At 39.5% G+C, this 20951-nt stretch overlaps 1 protein-coding gene across 1 annotated transcript; it reads left to right on the top strand.

Moving 5' to 3' along the window:
• Window positions 1–4017: 4017 nt before the first annotated feature.
• Window positions 4018–18952, top strand: tmem235b (transmembrane protein 235b). The gene is made up of 4 exons (XM_060939013.1): window positions 4018–4189; window positions 4709–4768; window positions 5012–5149; window positions 18717–18952. The coding sequence occupies exons 1-4, from the start codon at window positions 4018–4020 to the stop codon at window positions 18950–18952; spliced, it is 606 nt and encodes a 201-aa protein (XP_060794996.1).
• Window positions 18953–20951: the final 1999 nt, after the last annotated feature.

Raw genomic sequence — 20951 nt, 5'->3', positions numbered from 1 at the left:
TCTGACTGGACTAATGTGCTTGAATTGTGAATTGGCACATATTCCCACAGCACGTTCCAAAATATAGCATAAAGCCTTCCTAGAAGAATGGAGACTATTCTAACACCAAAGGAAGGACAAACTCTGGAATGCTCAATAAGCACATAGTGTGATGGGTAAGTGCCTATGTACTTTTGGCCATATATTGTATTGTTGAACAGTTTGAAGTATATAGATAAAGTAAGAAACACATGTTTCCATTCTATGGAAATGGGACTGGGTTTTTTTTTTTTTTTTAATAAACAGATGGGCTTGAAGCTGAAAGTGCTATTTGAACTGGAGAACTCTGAACATTCTGGGATGAGGCATGAACATGTACATTAGTGTGTTAAGTGCACTGTAAGTGTGTATGATAATAGAAGCTTGTCTGAGGAAAAAACATGTCTGATAATGGGTTTAAAATTCATATTAAAGAACAGATAATGCAGTTGACATTGTATTTGGATATAAGCCTTCTAAGATATCTTGGGTTGGCATTTTAAGCTGGGAATTCGTGAAAAAATATGAGGCTTATCAAACCTATTTTTGCAGCTTACCAGGTCTGTTCAAGTTACAAACCATATCTAGAAAGATAAGAAGTGAATCACCTACAGTAGCAAATGGATGTGAGAGATAGTATAAAGAGTATCTACACTCTCAGAAAATGAAGTACCTTATTGTACCTTTAGGGGTAGAACCCTCCAAGGTACTTATTTTGTATCTTTTATATACTGCTTGGGAATACATATGTACCTTTTGGCCCTAAAAAGGAACACATGGTTACCTTGAGGTCCAATAATGAGCCCTAGGGGGTACATCGGTGTACGTTGTACCTTTTAAGAACAGAAATAGGCTCCTACTGTACCCCTATTTCTGACAGTGAATATTTAAGTACATCACTGGATAATGAGGAATGATGAATTGCATTAATCCAGTCCTAGGAAATTTATGCAATCATATTGAAACCTGATTATAATAATATATTGTGAAATTTTGCCATTTTCATACTCAAAGCCTATGTAGTTCTGAAAACTACAGATTTTCCTGAACTGAAATATCCTTTTGCATGTTTCTTAGCCTCAAGTAAACTTATGGCATGTTAAAATCTGACACACACACAAAAAAAAAGGTGAAAAGGGAGAGATTTGCATTAAAGTATTCCACTCCAGTTACAGTGACACAACAATGGAATGTTTGAAAGCAACTGCTATTTATTGACTTCATTTGCATTTAAGATATTGCATATAATCGTGTGCTCTGATTGGCTACTACTAGGCTATCAGCTCATATACTGTGAGTAGAGAAAAACAAAATGGCGGAGTATGTTGTTGAAACAGTGGAGGACGAAATAAAAACTCTACTTGAAAACAAAACCCCAAAAAATACAAAAAAAGAAAGCAACAAAATATAGAATAAAAGTATTTGATGGTAAGAATGTATCTTTTATTTTTCAAGAATTATCGCATTTTTCCCAAATTGCTACTGTCCTATCGCAGGTTTGTTTACAGTCTAAGCAGAAATTATTTTGTATAAAGTTTTTATTTATTGAATTTGCAAAAAATAAAAATGCTCAGTTTCTCAAAATCCAGTGAATGTGGATAGAATAAAACAGTTATTCCTTTCAGTTTTGTCATACATGGCTTATAGCCAACTCAGTGCTCCATGCCTCGTCGGCTATCAGCTCATGTACGACTCGATTTCGTGGAATAACTGTTAATTATAGGTTTATGGTATGAAATGTGTTCTCAATTTGATCATCTCATCTCATTATCTCTAGCCGCTTTATCCTGTTCTACAGGCAAGCTGGAGCCTATCCCAGCTGACTACGAGCAAAAGGTGGGGTACACCCTGGACAAGTTGCCAGGTCATCACAGGGCTGACACATAGACACAGACAACCATTCACACTCTCATTCACACCTACGGTCAATTTAGAGTCACCAGTTAACCTAACCTGCATGTCTTTGGACTGTGGGGGAAACCGGAGCACCCAGAGGAAACCCACACGGACACGGGGAGAACATGCAAACTCCGCACAGAAAGGCCCTCGCCGGCCCAAATTGATCATATCAAATAAAATTATCTGACTTTAGATCTGTGGGAAACACTTCAGTAAATAGAGGTGAGAATTGTGGGTTAAAGCTTCCTCTCAGTGACTGACTGATGTGCTGAGAGTTTAAGCTTGTTGCTTCTTCATGAAAGACGTTTTGCGTCTAATTTCCTGCATGATGAAGTAGACACTGTAGAGTAGGATATGGAAAAGCACTTAGCTCAATATATCATGAATAATTCAGCTGAAACGAAGAAGAAGGAGCTTTGACTTTCCTAGAAGGTTGTAATGAGTGACTTGTAGTGAGTAAGTGGTTCTGGTTATGAATATGTATATTAGTTAGTCCAGATTTGAAGGTGAGCAGTAGCAAAACAGAATACATGTGCATCAATGAGAATAGGGATGAAAGTGTCGTGAAGATGCAAGGAGTAGATGTAAAGTTGGTGAATTCAAGTACTGTGCAGGAAAATGGGGGCTGCAATAGTGAGGTGAGAAAGAGAGTGCAGGCAGGGTGGAGCAGTTGGAGAAGGATTTTGGGAGTCATTTGTGATAAAGTCCCAGCAAAAGTGAAAGGTAAGATGTATAAGACAGTAGTGAGACCAGCTATGATGTATGGATTGGAGACCGGACCCTTAACGAAGAGACAGGAGGCAAAGTTGGAGGTGGCAGAGTTGAGGATGTTAAGGTTTATGATGGGAGGTTGGACAGGATAAGGAATGAGCACATCAGAGGGACAGCACATGTGGCGAGAGATGAGACTGAGATGGTATGGGCACATCCTGAGAAGAGATGCAGAGCATGTTGGAAGGAGAATGTTGAGGATGGAGCTGCCAGGCACACGAAAACGAGGAAGGCCAGAGAGGAGATACATGGATGTGGTGAGAGAGGATATGTGGTAGAGAAGGATGCTGAAGACAGGGAGCAATGGAGACGAAAGATCCGCTGTGGCGACACCTAATCGGGAGCAGCCAAAAGAAGAAGAAGAAGAAGTTGTTAGTCCAGATTTAATACCTCGCATGTACTTCAGGAGGTGATGTAATAGATGCCACACTGCAAAAAATGATCTCTTGTTGAGAGAAAATATCTTTAATATGGGTGAATTTATCTATTATTTCTTATTAGAAGTTTACTGGAACTCAAATATAAGATTATTGAGCTTACTTTGAGACGCTTTTACTAATTTCAAGCCTTAAATTTTCTTATTCTATTGCACTCTAAAAAATAATGGGGCCAGTACCGGTTCTTCAGGGCGATGCCATAGAAGAACCTTTTTCAGGGCTTCAAAGAACCATTCATGCAACAGTTCTTTAAAGAACCATTTAAACCATTTGTTTGAGCAGTGAAGACAGATTTGTGTAAACATAGCCCATGTGCATTGACCAGCAAATGGTAAGAGAATGCCAGGTTCTGAAGAACCATTTCCAATGTGAAGAACCTTTCGCATAATGTAATGGTTCATCACAGAGTTTTGACTCTCCATGGAACCATCCAGAGATTTGAAGAACCACTGAAGCACCTTTTATTTTTTTTAGAGTGTGGCAGATAATTTTGCTCATAATTATCTGCCAATAGAATAAGAAAATTTAAGGCTTGAAATTAGTAAAAGTGTCTCAAAGTAAGCTCAATAATCTTATATTTGAGTTCCAGTAAACTTCTAATAAGAAATAATAGATAAATTCACCCATATTAAAGATATTTTCTCTCAACAAGAGATCATTTTTTGCAGTGCAAGTGCAAAATGAGATTAAACCGCATGTTTGGACACCAGAAAGCCTTGGATGGGTGGAGCTTATTATCGCTGGGAATGACGTTATTACCCGCCTTGAGTGATTTCGTCTTTAATAATTTTTGGCATGAAGCCTGACTTGACTGCACGTCATTATTCTGCATGGGAAGAGCAAAAGTTTTGGCACCGGTCTGTATTTTGCGTCTAATAATAATCTGATCGATATGAGAGTTGGATTCGGTTCCGTGGTTCTCTGCGCTGGACTGAGCGCGATCCTCAGCTTCAGCTTTCTGGCGCTCGCCATCGGAACCGAGTACTGGTACATTATAGAGGATACACGGATGAATCTCACAGATCCACAGCACGTGCATTCTGGACTTTGGGGAGTGGAAACTGGTAAGGTACTTTGTTCTTTTCTAAGTTCCTCAAGAACCTTTTTTTTTTTAAGTGGACTAATGAATAACTTTAAAAAGGGCATGGATTTATTTACTTCCTTAGAATAAATCATGGCGGCACGGTGGTGTAGTGGTTAGCGCTGTCGCCTCACAGCAAGAAGGTCCTGGGTTCGAGCCCCGGGGCCGGCGAGGGCCTTTCTGTGTGGAGTTTGCATGTTCTCCCCGTGTCCGCGTGGGTTTCCTCCGGGTGCTCCGGTTTCCCCCACAGTCCAAAGACATGCAGGTTAGGTTAACTGGTGACTCTAAATTGACCGTAGGTGTGAATGTGAGTGTGAATGGTTGTCTGTGTCAGCCCTGTGATGACCTGGCGACTTGTCCAGGGTGTACCCAGCCTTTCGCCCGTAGTCAGCTGGGATAGGCTCCAGCTTGCCTGCAACCCTGTAGGACAGGATAAAGCGGCTACAGATAATGAGATGAGAATAAATCATAATTATTCCTGTAATGGTGTATGTGTCTGCAGATGATCAGTCCTTTACAGGAGATCCGCCAAGTTTTTCAGAAGCAGAAAGGCAAATGCAGGGTAAGCACAATCTCATATGCAACTTGATCAATGAATCACTGCAGCTGATCTCATCTCACTGTCAACCACATCACTGACACAGAGGAGCAGTCATTTAACACAAACATGCTCTTGCTCGTTCTGCTCTGACACACATACAGCACAAATAGGCACATCATTGGTAGGCTGTACATTACTCTTCTCTTCGCTTGCAAGGTTTTGTTGATAACTGTTAATAAACTGTTGTAATTCTCCTTCATGCAGATATGCATAATGCAGTTGCTATCCTGCTGCCTCTCAGTTTGGTGCTTTTAGTGTTTGGAGGAATATGTGGGATGGCCAGCTCTCTGGCCCAGAGTAGATGTCTCCTCGTGGGAACTGCATCCTATTTTCTTCTCTGTAGTAAGTTTCAGCCATGTGTAAATCTGCATGCCTTTCACAGACTAATTTTGTTTTATGTAATTGATTATACAGTGGATATAAAAAGTGCACACACCCTTACCGTTAAAATGCTAGGTTTTTCTGATGTAAAAAAAAGACCACGATAAATCATTTCAAAACTTTTCCCACCTTTAATGTGACCTATAACCTGTACAATTCAATTGAAAAACAAGCAAATTTGTTGGGGGGGACATGAAAAAACCTACAATAAGCTGGTTGCATAAGTGTGCACACCCTTAAACTAATACTTTGTTGAAGCACCTTTTGATTTAATTACAGCATTCAGTCTTTTTGGGTCGGAGTCTGTCAGCCTGCCACATCTAGACTTGGCAATATTTGCCCACTCTTCCTTGCAAAAGCATTCCAAATTTGTCAGATTGCGAGGGCGTCTCTTGTGCACAGCCCTCTTCAGGTCGCCCAGGGGCGCCGCCAGAAATTTTGGGCCCCATGAAAGATTAGAATTTTGGGCCCCCCAACTTTGCCCACCCTCGTCACAATTGCACTGTTGTCATTATTTGACTTTTGATAGCCCATGGACCTTGAGTTTGTGACTTTGTTATTACATTTTATGTATTAACCTACCAGGGACTAGATGAAAACTGGTCAGTGACTAATTCTGGTGCATTTACAATCACAAATGAAAATTCAAGATTTTGCCACATGCCTTCTTGTGCTAGGACAATTGGTAGTGAAATGTGTGATGTGACTGCTAATAAATCATAGAAAAAGTTTTCTACCCAGCATCAAAATACCTATGGAAATCCCATGGATTGTTATGTGTTAGGTAGAAAGCTGTGTGTACTGTTCTGCAAAAAGGGAATATGTTCAAAGCAAAGTGTGTCTAGACAGAAATTTGAGCGTAAGCAGAGTTAGACTATTTGAAACCAATGGTTTAGAACATGTGAACATTCCACACACGTAACCATGTCAAACACTTGACTGGTGTCCGTTATTAGCAACACTTTAATCTAGCAAACTGTATATGGCGCTCGCTCATTTAAAAACTTCAATCCTAAAGCATTTATGGGTTGTATTGCTGCTTACCTCCTTCTCCAAAGGGGGGTTCAGTGGTTTGGTAGGGCGGAGGTCCCCCTGAGGCTGAATCTGTGCATATTTAGGGCACCCCATTAGTTATGAAACTGGTTATTAGCACTAGTTATTAGCACCAGCATAACGTAATATTTCATCTTGTTTATCACACAAGTCAGTTCAGTTATTAAAATGGAAAAAATGTCACTGTACAAACTGTAAAAGTGTTCTCTTGATAGGCTAATCCAACCACGTTCATACTGTTCATTTACCATTCGCTAATATTTTGAACACACGTGAGCGATAGCTACCTTTCTTTGGGAAAAACTGAGTGACCAGTTGCCTGCCTCTCCGGTCCCTCTCAGCTTTCAGCTGCCTTTCTTTACGTTTTTGACAGCCATTCTTCATATTTAGCGATCATAGACTGTACGCACTCCACTGCTGGCTGGCTGGCTGCTGCACCGCGACACAGCAGCAAGTAGCGTTGCACTGATCAGCACACAGATTTAATGCATCGCGCTTCTACCAGAACTGGACCGTACCATTTCGCAAAAGGGGGAGGGTTAAATGACAATATGTTGAACTCAAGAAATAGACAACCTTGTTCAATTAGCTCATTTTACCAGATGGAATATTGCATTGTTGTTATTTCAAAAGTCTTATTAAAATCATATTATCAGCCCCTTAAAGGGCCCCATGGCAGTGCTGGGCCCCTAGAATTGTTCTAACCTTTCCCCCCCGGTGGCGCCCATGGGTCACCTCACAGATTTTCAATTGGATTTAGGTCTGGGCTCTGGCTGGGCCATTTCAAAACGTTTTTGGGGTCGTTGTCTTGCTGAAAGATGAAATTCCTCTTCATCTTCAGCTTTCTAGCAGACACCTGAAGGTTTTGGGCCAAAATTGACTGGTATTTAGAACTGTTCATAATTCCCCCCACCTTGACTAAAGCCCCTGTTCCAGCTGGAGAAAAAACAACCCCAAAACATGATGCTGCCACCACCATGCTTCACCGTGGGTATGGTGTTCTTTTGGTGATGTGCAGTGTTGTTTTTGCACCAAACGTACCTTTTGGAATTGTGGCCAAAAAGTTCAACCTTGGTTTCATCAGACCATAACACATTTTCCCACATGCTTTTGGGAGAGTTGATTTTTTTTTTTTTTTTTGCAAAATGTAGCCAGGCCTGGATGTTTTTCTTTGTTAGAAAAGGCTTCTGTCTTGCAACCCTACCCCATAGTCCAGACATATGGAGAATATGGGAGATTGTCATATGTAGTACACAACCAGTACTTGCCAGAAATTCCTGCAGCTCCTTCAGTGTTGCTGTAGGCTTCTTGGCAGCCTCCCTGACCAGTTTTCTTCTTGTCTTTTCATCAGTTTTGGAGGGACGTCCAGTTCTTGGTAATGTCACTGTTGTCCCCATATTTTCTCCACTTCTTGATGACTGTCTTCACTGTGCTCCATGGTATATCTAATGCCATGGAAATTTTTTTTGCACCCTTCTCCTGACTGATACCTTTCAACAATGAGATCCCTTCGATGCTTTGTAAGCTCTCTGTGTACCCTGGCTTTTGCTGGAGGATGCAACTGAATAAATGTCTGAACTTTATTTGGGGTTAATCAGAGTCATTTTAATTGATGGCAGGTGTTTACCCAAAAAGACTGAATGCTGTAATTAAATCAAAAGGTGCTTCAACAAAGTATTAGTTTAAGGATGTGCACACTTATGGAACCAGCTTATTTTATGTTTTTTTTAATTTTTTTTTATGTTTTTCCCCGGGGCAGCACGGTGGTGTAGTGGTTAGCACTGGTTTCCCCCACAGTCCAAAGACATGCAGGTTAGGTTAACTGGTGACTCTAAATTGACCGTAGATGTGAATGTGAGTGTGAAATGGTTATCTGTGTCTATGTGTCAGTCCTGTGATGACCTGGCGACTTGTCCAGGGTGTACCCCGCCTTTCGCCTGTAGTCAGCTGGGATAGGCTCCAGCTTGCCTGCGACCCTGTAGAAGGATAAAGCGGCTAGAGGTAATGAGATGAGATGTTTTTCCCCCTAACAGATTTATTTGTTTTTCAATTGAATTGTGCAGGTTATAGGTCATATTAAAGGTGGGAAAAGTTTTGAAATTGTTTATCGTGGTCTCATTTTTTTACATCAGAAAAACCTATCATTTTAATGGGGTGTGTACACTTTTTATATCCACTGTATATATTTGGTGCAACTTATTGTGTTCAGCTGAGCATCAAAGCATAACTGCAGAGAGCAACCAACCCTTCTCATAACTGGCCTTCTAAGGCAATAGATGTCTAATTACACCAGCATCCTGTATATTCTAATTGCTTCACATTTCCATGATCTCTTTATGAAGATGGTGCTTTTGCTGGCTAACTCAAAGAAAACCAACTAGTAAATTGGTTCTTTTGAGAGCTGTGTTTTGGGACCTGTGTTATTGCAGTACATTATCTTTTAATACTTATGAGAAAAATTAACAGCTTTATTGAATTTTTCCCCCCAGCTTGTATATTAGTTACTGAAAAGATGGTGAAGTGAGGAGACATTTCTGTAATTTTCCAGAGAAGTTATTACACTTAGCAGCAAATTGTGATAATTTTGCTTTTCATCAATATAAAAATGCTTGTTCTTGTCAAAACTATATAGGCCAATTCAAGTGTTCTGATTCATGAGATGAGATTGGAAATGTGATTTGTTGAGGTGTCCTGTCCTATTTAAAAAAAAAAAAAAACACTAGTTCTGGTTACTGACCATCTGCTCTTCTTAAAGCATATACGCACAGCCATGGCCTCACTTTCGTTTATAAATGCCTTGAGACCTCAAGAATGGCATAGCAATAGTTTTAAGCGTGAACAATAAATCTAATATAGTCATTTTTACAATTAAAGTGATTCATATAGGTAGCGGTCTGAGTGAATGACCTTGACATCCATAACGTCACAGCAGGAAGTCTATTGGTCTCACCGCCATTTCCGCTATACTAAAACACAGAGCTGACTGCAACGCCAATTCTCCATTTTGCGATAATTTATCACCATGCCATGTAGATGTGTTACAGGCCAGTGCAGCCACATGACAGAAGGTGGATTTACGTTGCATTCATGGCCCAAGAATGTTCAAACTGCAAAGATTTGGACGCGTTTTGCGAGAAGTTCACGGGCACATTGGGCGCCTACGAAGTGGTCTCTCCTCTGCTCTGCACATTTTACTGAGGACTCGTACAAAACCTCTGATCTGTTGAGGAGCATTGGATATAAGTCTGTATTGAAAGAGGGTGCAGTATCAACAATTAAATAAAACTACAAGAAAAGGAAAGTATGTATGTATGTATTTATTTATTTATTTATTTATTTTTAAAGGACCATGAGTTTAGTCGCACCAGTTTTCCCGGCGTGAGCCAAGGGTTGTTGGTAAAACCCGGGATGGAACGGGACGTGACATATCGCTCGGGCAGTGACCTCCCTGCGGTTGTTGCTAAAACCGGTGACATCCCGTTCCATCCCAGGTTTTAGTAGTTGCCTGAGCCGAGCAGTAATGGCAGAGTAGTCAGTATGGAGAGAATTAGTGAAGCAGCTGTCTTATTTCTAAACTGGATATTGCTGCCATCTCACCCTTAAGAAGCGAATGAACGGAGAACTTAATGAACAACTGAAAGTCAGATTGTTTCAAAACTATTGGCCACAAGATCAGCTTTCAAGAAGCGAGAACACAGATGGGTAAGCTCCGACTCTCATTTGGATAACAAAAACAACACATTGTTTACCTGCATTTAGATTAATACATGTAACTTGTATTGTGCATTTAAGCTACCGGTATAAGATTATTTAATTTGCTTCAGAATGTGATTGTCTCAGTTCATCTGATTATTTAATTAGCCTTTTATGTTTTATCAGTGAAAATGCATGCATGTACATGTTGCATAAGTTATAGCACCCATCCTGTTTTAATGAGAGTCAACCCACAATCAATGAAGTCAAATCAGTCTTAGTTGAGCAAGTCGGTAATGGTATTTCTTACTTTCACCATACATTTTTATTTATATGACTTTGGTCTATAGCTGTAAAAGGCCTCGGCCTTACAACCGGTTACCGCTGTCACACTCAGGGATGGCTGGCTCAGCGGGGCAGCTCGAATGCCAACTTTGCGGTCGATTTTAACTCTCAAAAAAAAATATATATATATATATATATATATATATATATTAATTCCCATTTATGCAGCATCCAAGAGTCAAGGATGGAGATCCTATCCACTCAGAAATTTATTTAAAAATAAAGGTTCTGCATATATCCATTAAGGAAGAGCTCCACATGTGGACCATTCCCCAGTCAAAACAACTTTCATAGGACCTTTACAAGAAGACAGATGCAAGAAGCTGAAAAATGCTGCAAAGGCATTTCTTAAGACATGGCTGTTCATCATTACACAATAAGACAAATTCAGGGCTTTTGCGACTGTCCCAAGAAATGGGCATCCTGCAAAATTCACAGCAATATGTAGTGCTGAAGGAGTGAAAAAGAAACCAAGGGTAATGCCAAAAGACCTGCAAAAATCTCCAGAAAGTTTTCTAAAGTCTCAGGTTCTAAAGATTTCATTAGTCATTAGTTTCAATTATTTTTATTCACTGAATAAAAATGGTGTTCGAGGAAGGACACTATGGAGGAAACCAATGCTTTTGAAAAGATCTTGCTGAGCTTATTTACAATTTTCCTAGAGGATGTCAGTTTGGGGGTCTGTCACCTAAAGCTTTGAAGTTGGATGGTGGCCATCTAACTTCTAACATCCCGCAGGAAACATATAAGAAAATGGGAGGATTTGTTTACAAAAACTAAAAATATCAATGTTCTCAAACAGTTTTTTTAAGCCTTTATTTGTCACATGCACACTTCAAGCACAGTGAAATTCATCCTCTGCATTTAACCCATCTGAAGCAGTGAACACACACACGCACGCACACACCCAGAGCAGTGGGCAGCCACACACAGCGCCAGGGGAGCAGTCAGGGGTTCGGTACCTTGCTCAAGGGCACCTCAGCCCAAGGCCGCCCCACGTTAACCTAACTGCATGTCATTGGACTGTGGGGGAAACCAGAGCACCCGGAGGACATGGGGAGAACATGCAAACTCCACACAGAAAGGCCCTCGCCAGCCGCTGGGTTCAAACCCGGAACCTTCTTGCTGTGAGGCGACCGTGCTAACCACTAGGCGACTGTGCCACCCAACTGAAGAATGATATAAAATTCCTTCTCACTATTCACTGCAAATCTGATCAGCAGCTAGAAAAAACACTTGGTGAGGTTATTGCTGTTAAATAATGTTCTACCAGTGATTAAATACTTTTTTTTTTCTTCCCCCCCCCCAAAAAAAAAAAAATCTGTACTCTGAATGGTTAATCAATGTGTTCAATAAAGACATTAAAGGTTGTAAGAGAAAAAAGGATTTCTTGGAACTTGTTGAAAAAACATGAAAGTCTTTATTCCAATAACAGCAGTAACTAAACACATGTGAAAAGCACCTCAGATTGAGTGGAGTCAGACTGAACCCTGAATGCTGTTGTACTGTGGTCTCATAACTACGACCAAATTATAGCCATGCTGATATTTTAGTACAACAGAATGACCTTGAGTGCGATAGTGCTTTTTATACAACAGGTCAATCAACAAGAAATTGATATGAAGTGACACAATATGGCAGAATGCTCTGTTTATTTTGCTCCACTAGCATCCCAACTAAGCCACACTCACTTTATTGCCCATCAGCTAGCTGGCTAGCTAGCTCAAATTGAGTTAGACTACATTCCCGTTAAAGGTGCCTCCAGTAAAATCGGCATAATTTCTTCTGTTTCTTCTTCATCTTGCAAGCTTTCACATTTTAAAAAATGTTATATTCCTGAAAGTATCAATTGACTTAATTGGAAATAAATTTGGGGACAAATTAGGGATAAAATTAGCTTATGTTTAAAGTCTTTAATTTTCTGTAAAGCTGCTTTGCGGCAATGTCTGTTAAAAGCACTACACAAATAAACTTGACTTGTCTGATAATGATGTCGCTAACATTACGATACCTGTAACTGTTTTGAACTAGGAAGTGGAATTTTATGTGAAATGTTCCAGTGCTGTTATACTAAATATCAGCAGCCTTGGAACGCCGCTTGACCAATCAGATTAGTTGACCAGAACTAACTGTTCTAGAAACATACTACAACCTCAATTCCAAAAAAAAGTTAAAGCTGTGTGAAACATAAATAAAAACAGAATGTGATGATTTACAAATCATGGAAACTCTATCTTTCATTGAAAATAGAACAAAGACAACATAGCAAATGTTGAAACTGAGAAATCTTATTGTGTCTTTTTTTAATATATATGCTTATTTTGGGCGGCACGGTGGTGTAGTGGTTAGCGCTGTCGCCTCACAGCAAGAAGGTCCGGGTTCGAGCCTCGTGGCCGGCGAGGGCCTTTCTGTGCGGAGTTTGCATGTTCTCCCCGTGTCCGCGTGGGTTTCCTCCGGGTGCTCCGGTTTCCCCCACAGTCCAAAGACATGCAGGTTAGGTTAACTGGTGACTCTAAATTGACCGTAGGTGTGAATGTGAGTGTGAATGGTTGTCTGTGTCTATGTGTCAGCCCTGTGATGACCTGGCGACTTGTCCAGGGTGTACCCCGCCTTTCGCCCATAGTCAGCTGGGATAGGCTCCAGCTTGCCTGCGACCCTGTAGAACAGGATAAAGCAGCTAGAGATAATGAGATGAGATGAGATGCTTATTTTGAATTTGATGTCAGCAACATGTTTCAAAAAGTTGGGACAGGGACACATTCACCACTGTGTTACATCACCTCTACTTTTAACAACACTCTGTACATGTTTAGGAACTGATTGCTGTAATTTTTAAAGAGAAATGTTGTCCCATTTTTGCCTGATATACAGTTTCAGTTGCTCAACAGTTTAGGGTCTCCTTTGTTGCATTTTACGCTTCATAATGCACCAAAAGTTTTCAATGGAAGACAGGTCTGGACTGCAGGCAGGCCAGTTTAGCACCCTTACAACGAAGCCATGCAGTTGTAATACATACGGAATGCAGTTTGGCATTGTCTTGCTGAAATAAGCGAGGCCTTCTCTGAAAGAGATGTCATCTGGATGGCAGCATGTTGCCCCAAAACCTGTACATTGCATTCACTCTCCCCTTTATTGGGAACACTGGAACACTTGCATATTCATGTAGTTATCTGCTCAGCCAATCACATGGCAGCAGCACAATGTAAATAATCATGCAGATACAGGTCAAGAGCTTCTTATAATGTTCACATCAAACATCAGGATGGGGGAAAAATGTGATCTGCGTGACTTTAACCATGGCATGGTTGTTGGTGCCAGATGGGCTAGTTTGCATATTTCAGAAACTGCTGATCTCTTGGGATTTTCACACATGACAGTCTCTAGAGATTACACATTGAGTGAGTGACAGTTCTGTGGGTGGAAACACCTTGTTGAGGAGAGAAACCAGAGGAAAATGGCCAGATTGGTTCAAGCTGTCAGCAGGAATATAGGTTACCGTATGTCCACATTAATATGTTTGTTTTGAAATAGCATTTTAAAACAAAAACAATCTCTGTCTAGACAAGTGTTTTAGCTCTGTATCAGAAATAATCTCTATCCATACCAACATGCCTGGAAGTGTATATCACATGTCCCGGCGTAATGCATACCAGTTTGTTTTCTTCTGGAAAAGGCTCAGGGAATAGGAGCGTGACAAATCAGGGAAAGATGTGTCATGACAAATAAGACCCAATCAGGAAGCAAAAGTGGGTGTCTGCATCATTGGTTCCAAAAATCTCCGTTTTCTGCCCGACCAGACTAAAATGCAACCCCAGAGTTTTCAAACTGAAATGTGGCCAGCAGCACTTCCAGAAGTCTCCATTTTAAGGGTTCAAAAACTTCAGAGTAGTATGGGCGCTAGGCATAAATGTAGCAAGGGTGATGTGCTTTGAAACAAAAATATATTAATGTGGACATAGCCATAGTCTCATCTCATCTCATTATCTCTAGCCACTTTATCCTTCTACAGGGTCGCAGGCAAGCTGGAGCCTATCCCAGCTGACTACGGGCGAAAGGCGGGGTACACCCTGGACAAGTCGCCAGGTCATCACAGGGCTGACACATAGACACAGACAACCATTCACACTCACATTCACACCTACGGTCAATTTAGAGTCATCAGTTAACCTAACCTGCATGTCTTTGGACTGTGGGGGAAACCGGAGCACCCGGAGGAAACCCACGCGGACACGGGGAGAACATGCAAACTCCACACAGAAAGGCCCTCGCCGGCCCCGGGGCTCGAACCCAGGACCTTCTTGCTGTGAGGCGACAGCGCTAACCACTACACCACCGTGCCGTCCACCATAGCCATAGTAACTCACTCATTCTTTACAACTGTGGTGAACAGAAAAGCATCTCAGCATGCACAAATCATCAAACCTTGATGTGGATGGGCTACAATAGCAGAAGGCCACATTATTCTACTCCTGTCAGCCAAGAACAGGAACCTCAGGCTATCATGGGCATAGACGTGCCCAAACTGGACAGTTGAAGATTAGAGGGGAAAAATCACCTGGTCTTATTCCAATCTTCATCTGTCCAGTTTCAATGAGTCTGTGCTCATAATACTGTCAGATTCTTGTTATTGGCTGACAAGAGGAACTGGGCTCAAGGTCTTCAAGTACAGATTACACCTGCTCAAAATCCACCTTTCTAGAAACACTGCATTTGCTTACAAGCTATTATTGTTTGTGTTATTTGTTTATGCAGAATTGTTTCTTTCTTATGACTTGCATGAAAATTGTACTACGTTTTATGAATCAATGCAGAAATCTAAGTAAATCTGAAGGATTTAAAATGCTGTACTTCTATACTAAGCTCTAGAGATGATCAGGTGTCTGTATATATTGGACAGAATAGTCATTCATCTTAACAGTTTAACTACAACTAGTAATTTGTCCTAACTATACACTTAACAGCCCTTTTAAAGCCTGTGCCTTTTCAAAAGATATACAAATGCATCAGACATACATACACTATAAAGGTCTCTTTGCCATGAAATGTGAGAAGCTGCCAGAAAATAATCCTTTGCACTTATCACAATGATGATGATCAGGAGCACATAAGTGTTTCATACTCAAATTAAGCTCCTAGTGTCCTTTTCTGATCTATTTCTTTCTGGAATCTGCTGAAATATTTCAGTCTTCTGTATGTATTCAAGACAGAACAGTCCAACAGAACAGTAAATGATGAAATTGGATTCAAATGATCACAGCAAGCCTTACATCAGCGAGAGAAGGATTGCCCTTGTAAATAAACCAGAAGAGGATAATGATTACCAAAAATTTAAATTGGACCACCTTTGGTTTATCATAAAGCACAAATATGGAGGTGGCCAAACTCTTCAGTATTTAAACAGAATGCTGTTACTTGTTGTGTACATCAAACATGTGGGCATTTGGATAAATATTTAAATAATATTGGCTGGCGCTGAGTGGTAGATATATTCCACTCAGCTTGCATGATATTAAACGAGTCGAAGATGAGTTCAATATCATGCTAGGTGAGTGGAATATATCTGATATACCACAAAAAAGTTATTTATTATTATTATACACACACACACACACACACACTCTCTCTCTCTCTTCTAGTTTTTCGATGTCCGTTGGTATGTTTTTCTCTTTAAACAGAGGGGAGCTATCAGGGCCTTGTAGACCTTCAGAGAAGGCCCAAACATATCAGCATTTCAAATGTTATATTTAATTTCTTTCATGCTTTAATTGCTTTCATTCTTTCATAATTTTGTTATAATTATTCTCTTCTAATTTTAATTTGGCCTCATTTTCTATCAAATTTGCTTCAGAAATGAAAGGGTTACTGTCCTGAAAACATTAAAATAGAGTTATCCAATGAGATTTTTTGTTTGTTGTCTCTAGGCTGAGAAGAGTTTAGAGCTGGCTCACTCATTGGTTAGGACTTCACTGCCAGGACAGAAGGCCATGGCAATGTATGTTTATGTAGGAAGTGACGGATGATGTAACCAATCAGATTTTGATTTATAGTGGGAGGGACCAAAAATGTATCACTCTAGGCCTTCTCAAAGGCCAGCGCTAGCCATGAGCCGGCGCTGTCAGTGCAGCAGTGAAGTCACCTTCCAGCCAGTGTAGTGTTCATCAGTAGTGTTAGCGAATGCTAATTAAGCGGTCAAGCCAGTGCTACTGAGAGCAAGTAGCACAGGCTAACGACTGAGAAACTAAGATTTCTGTCTCCAGACTCTTCTTCCATGCACACTCGCCACAGTATTTTTCACTCATACTTAAGTATTCATTTCCCGATGTAATTTATCTAGTTACTTTTAAAATCAACATCGATAACTACACACAGCAAAGCTACCTGGCAGCCTCCGGCTAATCCCTTGCAAAATCTTTTGCCCTGTTTCTTGTTTGGTGTGTCTGGCTAAGCTTTGGCTGAGCTGAAGTCCCAGCTCTAATCGTAATGGTTTACCACTGCTTGTAAATATGCGTGAAGAATATCTAATGAAGTTTTGGTAGCCTTTCGGGTGTTCAATGCATCTTTAGTTTCAGTTTTCAGTTTAATTATTTAGTGCTTAATTATAGCATAGCTAATCTTAACACTGGATTAGCCTAGTCTTTCTCTTTCCTGGTGAACAAATAAATGTGCATGCGCAGAAGAAAACTTTCACATTGGATATTCGCATCAGCTCTGACATATGTTGCCTTGACAACATGCAAGATCGTAAACCATATTGAACGCTCATTCTCCATTGGGTAGAGTGATGTAATACACGTAGGACAAGCAATATGCTAACAATATTGCATGCTATCAAACCAAATGAATGAAACCTGCTAGAAGGGGAGAGAATACATGTTTTTATTCCACCAAAAAAGTGTCCTGTATGTATCATGAGTTCAAATATTCCACATTTTATGGTCTTGTGTCTGATTGCACCAAAGATATAAAAGCAACACACATGGTCTGTTTAGCTGAGCAAATTACTAATTGCAAAAGCTCTGCTTCTCTTCTGTTTCTCCTTTTTTAATTGAAACCTGCATTAATTTGTCCCTTTATTGTCAATTAGGTTTATGTACTTATTCTATCTCATTTTGTTAGTGTTGAGCTTGATGTGAGTTCATGCACTAATGGTGATTTGGTTCTAATGCCTGCTGTCTGAGTGCTTTAGTGATGGGTCAGTATGGGCTCCTCTCTGTACATGTGAGTGCACACAAGCTGTACAAGCCTGGTTTAAAGCTTTCAGCCCCTTTTCTATTAATAAATAGTAAACCAGCTTGTCAGATTGTGTTTTGTTTGTGACTCAACATGCCAGTAAGACCATCATTTCCTGAGTGTACTTATTAAATACGTAGATGACTGGCAATTTGGCAGAGTAATAAGTTGGATTGAAGGTGGGTGTATCCGCACTCATGTGGCTCAGTAGGGACATAGAAGGTTATAGTCATCTTAATCAAATTTTGAGTGAACAGAGCAAGCAGTACTAAAGATCTCAAATATGTGAGATGCGTTTCAAGCTTTTAACAATACTGTATAGATGCTGTACAGATTTGTGAATGTATTTTTGGTCTTGACATCATGACATTTGTTGTAAATGTGTAATGAATATAATCAAAATACAGTAATGTAAGTTCAAATCCACTTTAATTTATGATGCCCAACAATGAAAAGAGGTTTGCAGAACAAACAATTTACAGATGTATTTTGCTGTATCGCAGGCAAATTATATTAATTATAAATTACATTATATCTCCTTGATATTCCAAGCTTCTTATCTATGTTTGGTTTGAAGCCCAGTGCCTCATGACTCCTGGATCTGAATGAACATAGATGAACACATATTTATAGAAAATTATTAATGTTAAGACCTTAATGATATTTTAATGTTTTTACAGTAAACTACTGTGATAAGCTCTTAATGATATATTTGTTGAGAGAAAAAAGTCAAACCAGACAATCCAATAGTAGGAAAGCAATAATATGCAAACTTACGTACTTTACTAAATTGTGAAGGCCTTGTGTAGTCCCTAATGTTTGAAACAAAGTCAGTAGGTGTCTGATTGTGTAGTTATGGCACATTTTTCCTTTTCCCAAGAAGAACCTAATAGTGTTTAGCGTTCATCAGAAGATAGATTGTCTCATGATCTGAGCATACAGGACATCACGCATGCTTTAGGGTTAAAGGTAAGGAGAGGGAGACAAGATTGTGAATACTTTATCTCTACTGCCAGTCTGCAGTCAGGATATAGGACAGCATCTTTAATCATGATGTCTGGCCTTGTTTTTCTGACATGCCTTTGTTGGTAGTAACCCAAGCTTTGACTTAATTGATTATGCTAAATGTTCTTTAACCAATTAGGTTCATCATAGTAAATAAAGTTTTATTATCCTTATATACACTCCATATTTCTGTCCCCCCCAGGCCTTCTCACTCTCTCTGGTGTAAGTCTGTACATTAGTTATTCCCAAAAAGCTCTGGAGGAGGCAAAGCTGAGGATTGGGTTGGAGCAGATGGCCATGGTTCACACCTCCTTCGGCTGGTCACTGGGCTTGGCATGGCTCTCCTTCATCCTGGAAATAATAACCAGTCTTCTCCTGCTGCTTGCTGCCTGGATGGTCCAATTAGCCCAGTACCGGGAGACTGTGGCCCCTATATAAAATTCATATCTTCAGTGCATACGATAGGCATTTTAAGGGAATAACTATGTTAGGCATGTAATGAGTCACCTAATTCACAACACAACTACAGCTCGGAAAAACTAAGAGACTACACAGCTTGATGATAATCACAATTCATTTTTTTCATTGTTTTTCTAAAAGTGTATGCATACTAAGTACCAGGCCACAGTGAGTTATAATTCTGAGAAATGTGCTTTACATTATTTTACTTTATTTAACTGCCCTTCAATATGATTATTGTTATACATACAGTGGTTGAGATATTTTACAAGCCTTAACCCTTCTTTTAAATGTATTTGCAGTAAGACACACATATAGTGTTTAAATCAATTGACAAGTAAAAACTATGAAATAAAAGCATCCATGCTATAAGCATTTTTAAAACGTGTGTATTTTTACAGATGAATGAACACACTTGAGCGTAATCATTTATAGAAAAATATGTTTATTCACATGATTGGAACATTGCTGCCATAGGCAACTACTGCTCTAACCATCAAAGTTAATTAAATCTCATGCACGCATCCAAGGTGTATTCAATTAGAGAGAGACAGTGCAATACTACTTATGGACATTTTGTACATAAAATTTCATTAAGAGGAGCTTTACAAGTATCAGAGTTAATGCAGGCGCTCTCAAACGGTGTAGCTAGTGTGTGGCTCAGGGCTGTGGTTCGAGATACAGCACAGCAAATGCAATATCCCTCTGGTCATTAAGACAATCCATCTCCAGAATGAGTGTGTGACTGTTTATGGGACACATGTTACATGTACTTAATATGCATACTTCGGTGACAGACTCATTATTCCCAAAAGAAAAATGCCTCATTATGTGTGCTACAGGACAATCTTATTACCACTAGTGATTTACAGACATCGTTTATATTGCTTTATATGTATATATGGGTAGTTCTTAGACTACAAGCAATTTCATGTCCTTTGGTCATATTTAAAAAAAATGCATATCATCTTGGACAATTCCCTTTCTTTGTTACATTAACAATAAAACCATCTTAAAAACTTCTTACCATCTGTCCATTATGACTTTTTTCTCTCTTATGGCTTCAATATCACTATTTTGCCCTACACCCAGACTTCTAAATTTCAACAATGAAAATTAAGGTTAAATATGATTTATCTGATAACTTTAATGTACCTGAATAAAGTAATACGCAATCACAAACATTTGTGTGACAGTTTTCAATATTATTTTTAATCAATATTTTTGATACATTTTATTTTATCTTTTTTGTCAATATTTTTTTCCAATATTGACAGTAGACTTTTTTTTTTTTTGGTGGTTGCTATAGAAATGGACAGTGACAACAGAACACGTATCTGACATGGAGATGTACAATCTGTATGTACAACTATTAAAGAAAAGCCAATGTAAACATTGCTTGAACAAACAATATTTTTACTGTATGTCATTTACAAACATGCTGTACCTTCATGGAAGTTTGTAAGAGGATAAAGTTAAGTTAAATGAGTGTATTTTTTGTGCGTTATACGCTAGCTATCAAATAATAGCAAACATGTCAAGATACCTTGCAGTTTTTCACAAAAGACTGTAGAAGTGTAATTTCTTGTGTAATTTCAATTCCACTTGTGGTGGAAATGACATCCATGCTGACAGGGTACAAGTAATATGGATATTTTAAAAATAGATACGTATAATACTATGTCGATATATTAATTAAAACACACACACAGCTACACAATAACTAATGGGCCACACTGGAGTCGTCTTCTTCTCGAAGCCTGGCACACACGTGCAAACATAAACACACTCATTATGCACACTTATGCACTGAAAGTACAAGGTACATTTCCACTAGGTGGTGTTAAAGTTCTATGCAGTAATTCATGGTCATCTATGAGACCAATTACAATTTTCAAAATACAGGTGCTGGTCATATAATTAGAATATCATGAAAAAGTTGATTTATTTCAGTAATTCCATTCAAAAAGTGAACCGT

Source organism: Neoarius graeffei, chromosome 14 (genome assembly GCF_027579695.1).
Source record: "Neoarius graeffei isolate fNeoGra1 chromosome 14, fNeoGra1.pri, whole genome shotgun sequence".
NCBI classification, from domain to species: domain Eukaryota; kingdom Metazoa; phylum Chordata; class Actinopteri; order Siluriformes; family Ariidae; genus Neoarius; species Neoarius graeffei.
Note: the sequence above shows the minus strand (reverse complement) of the source record. Positions and strands in the feature narration are given on the sequence as shown.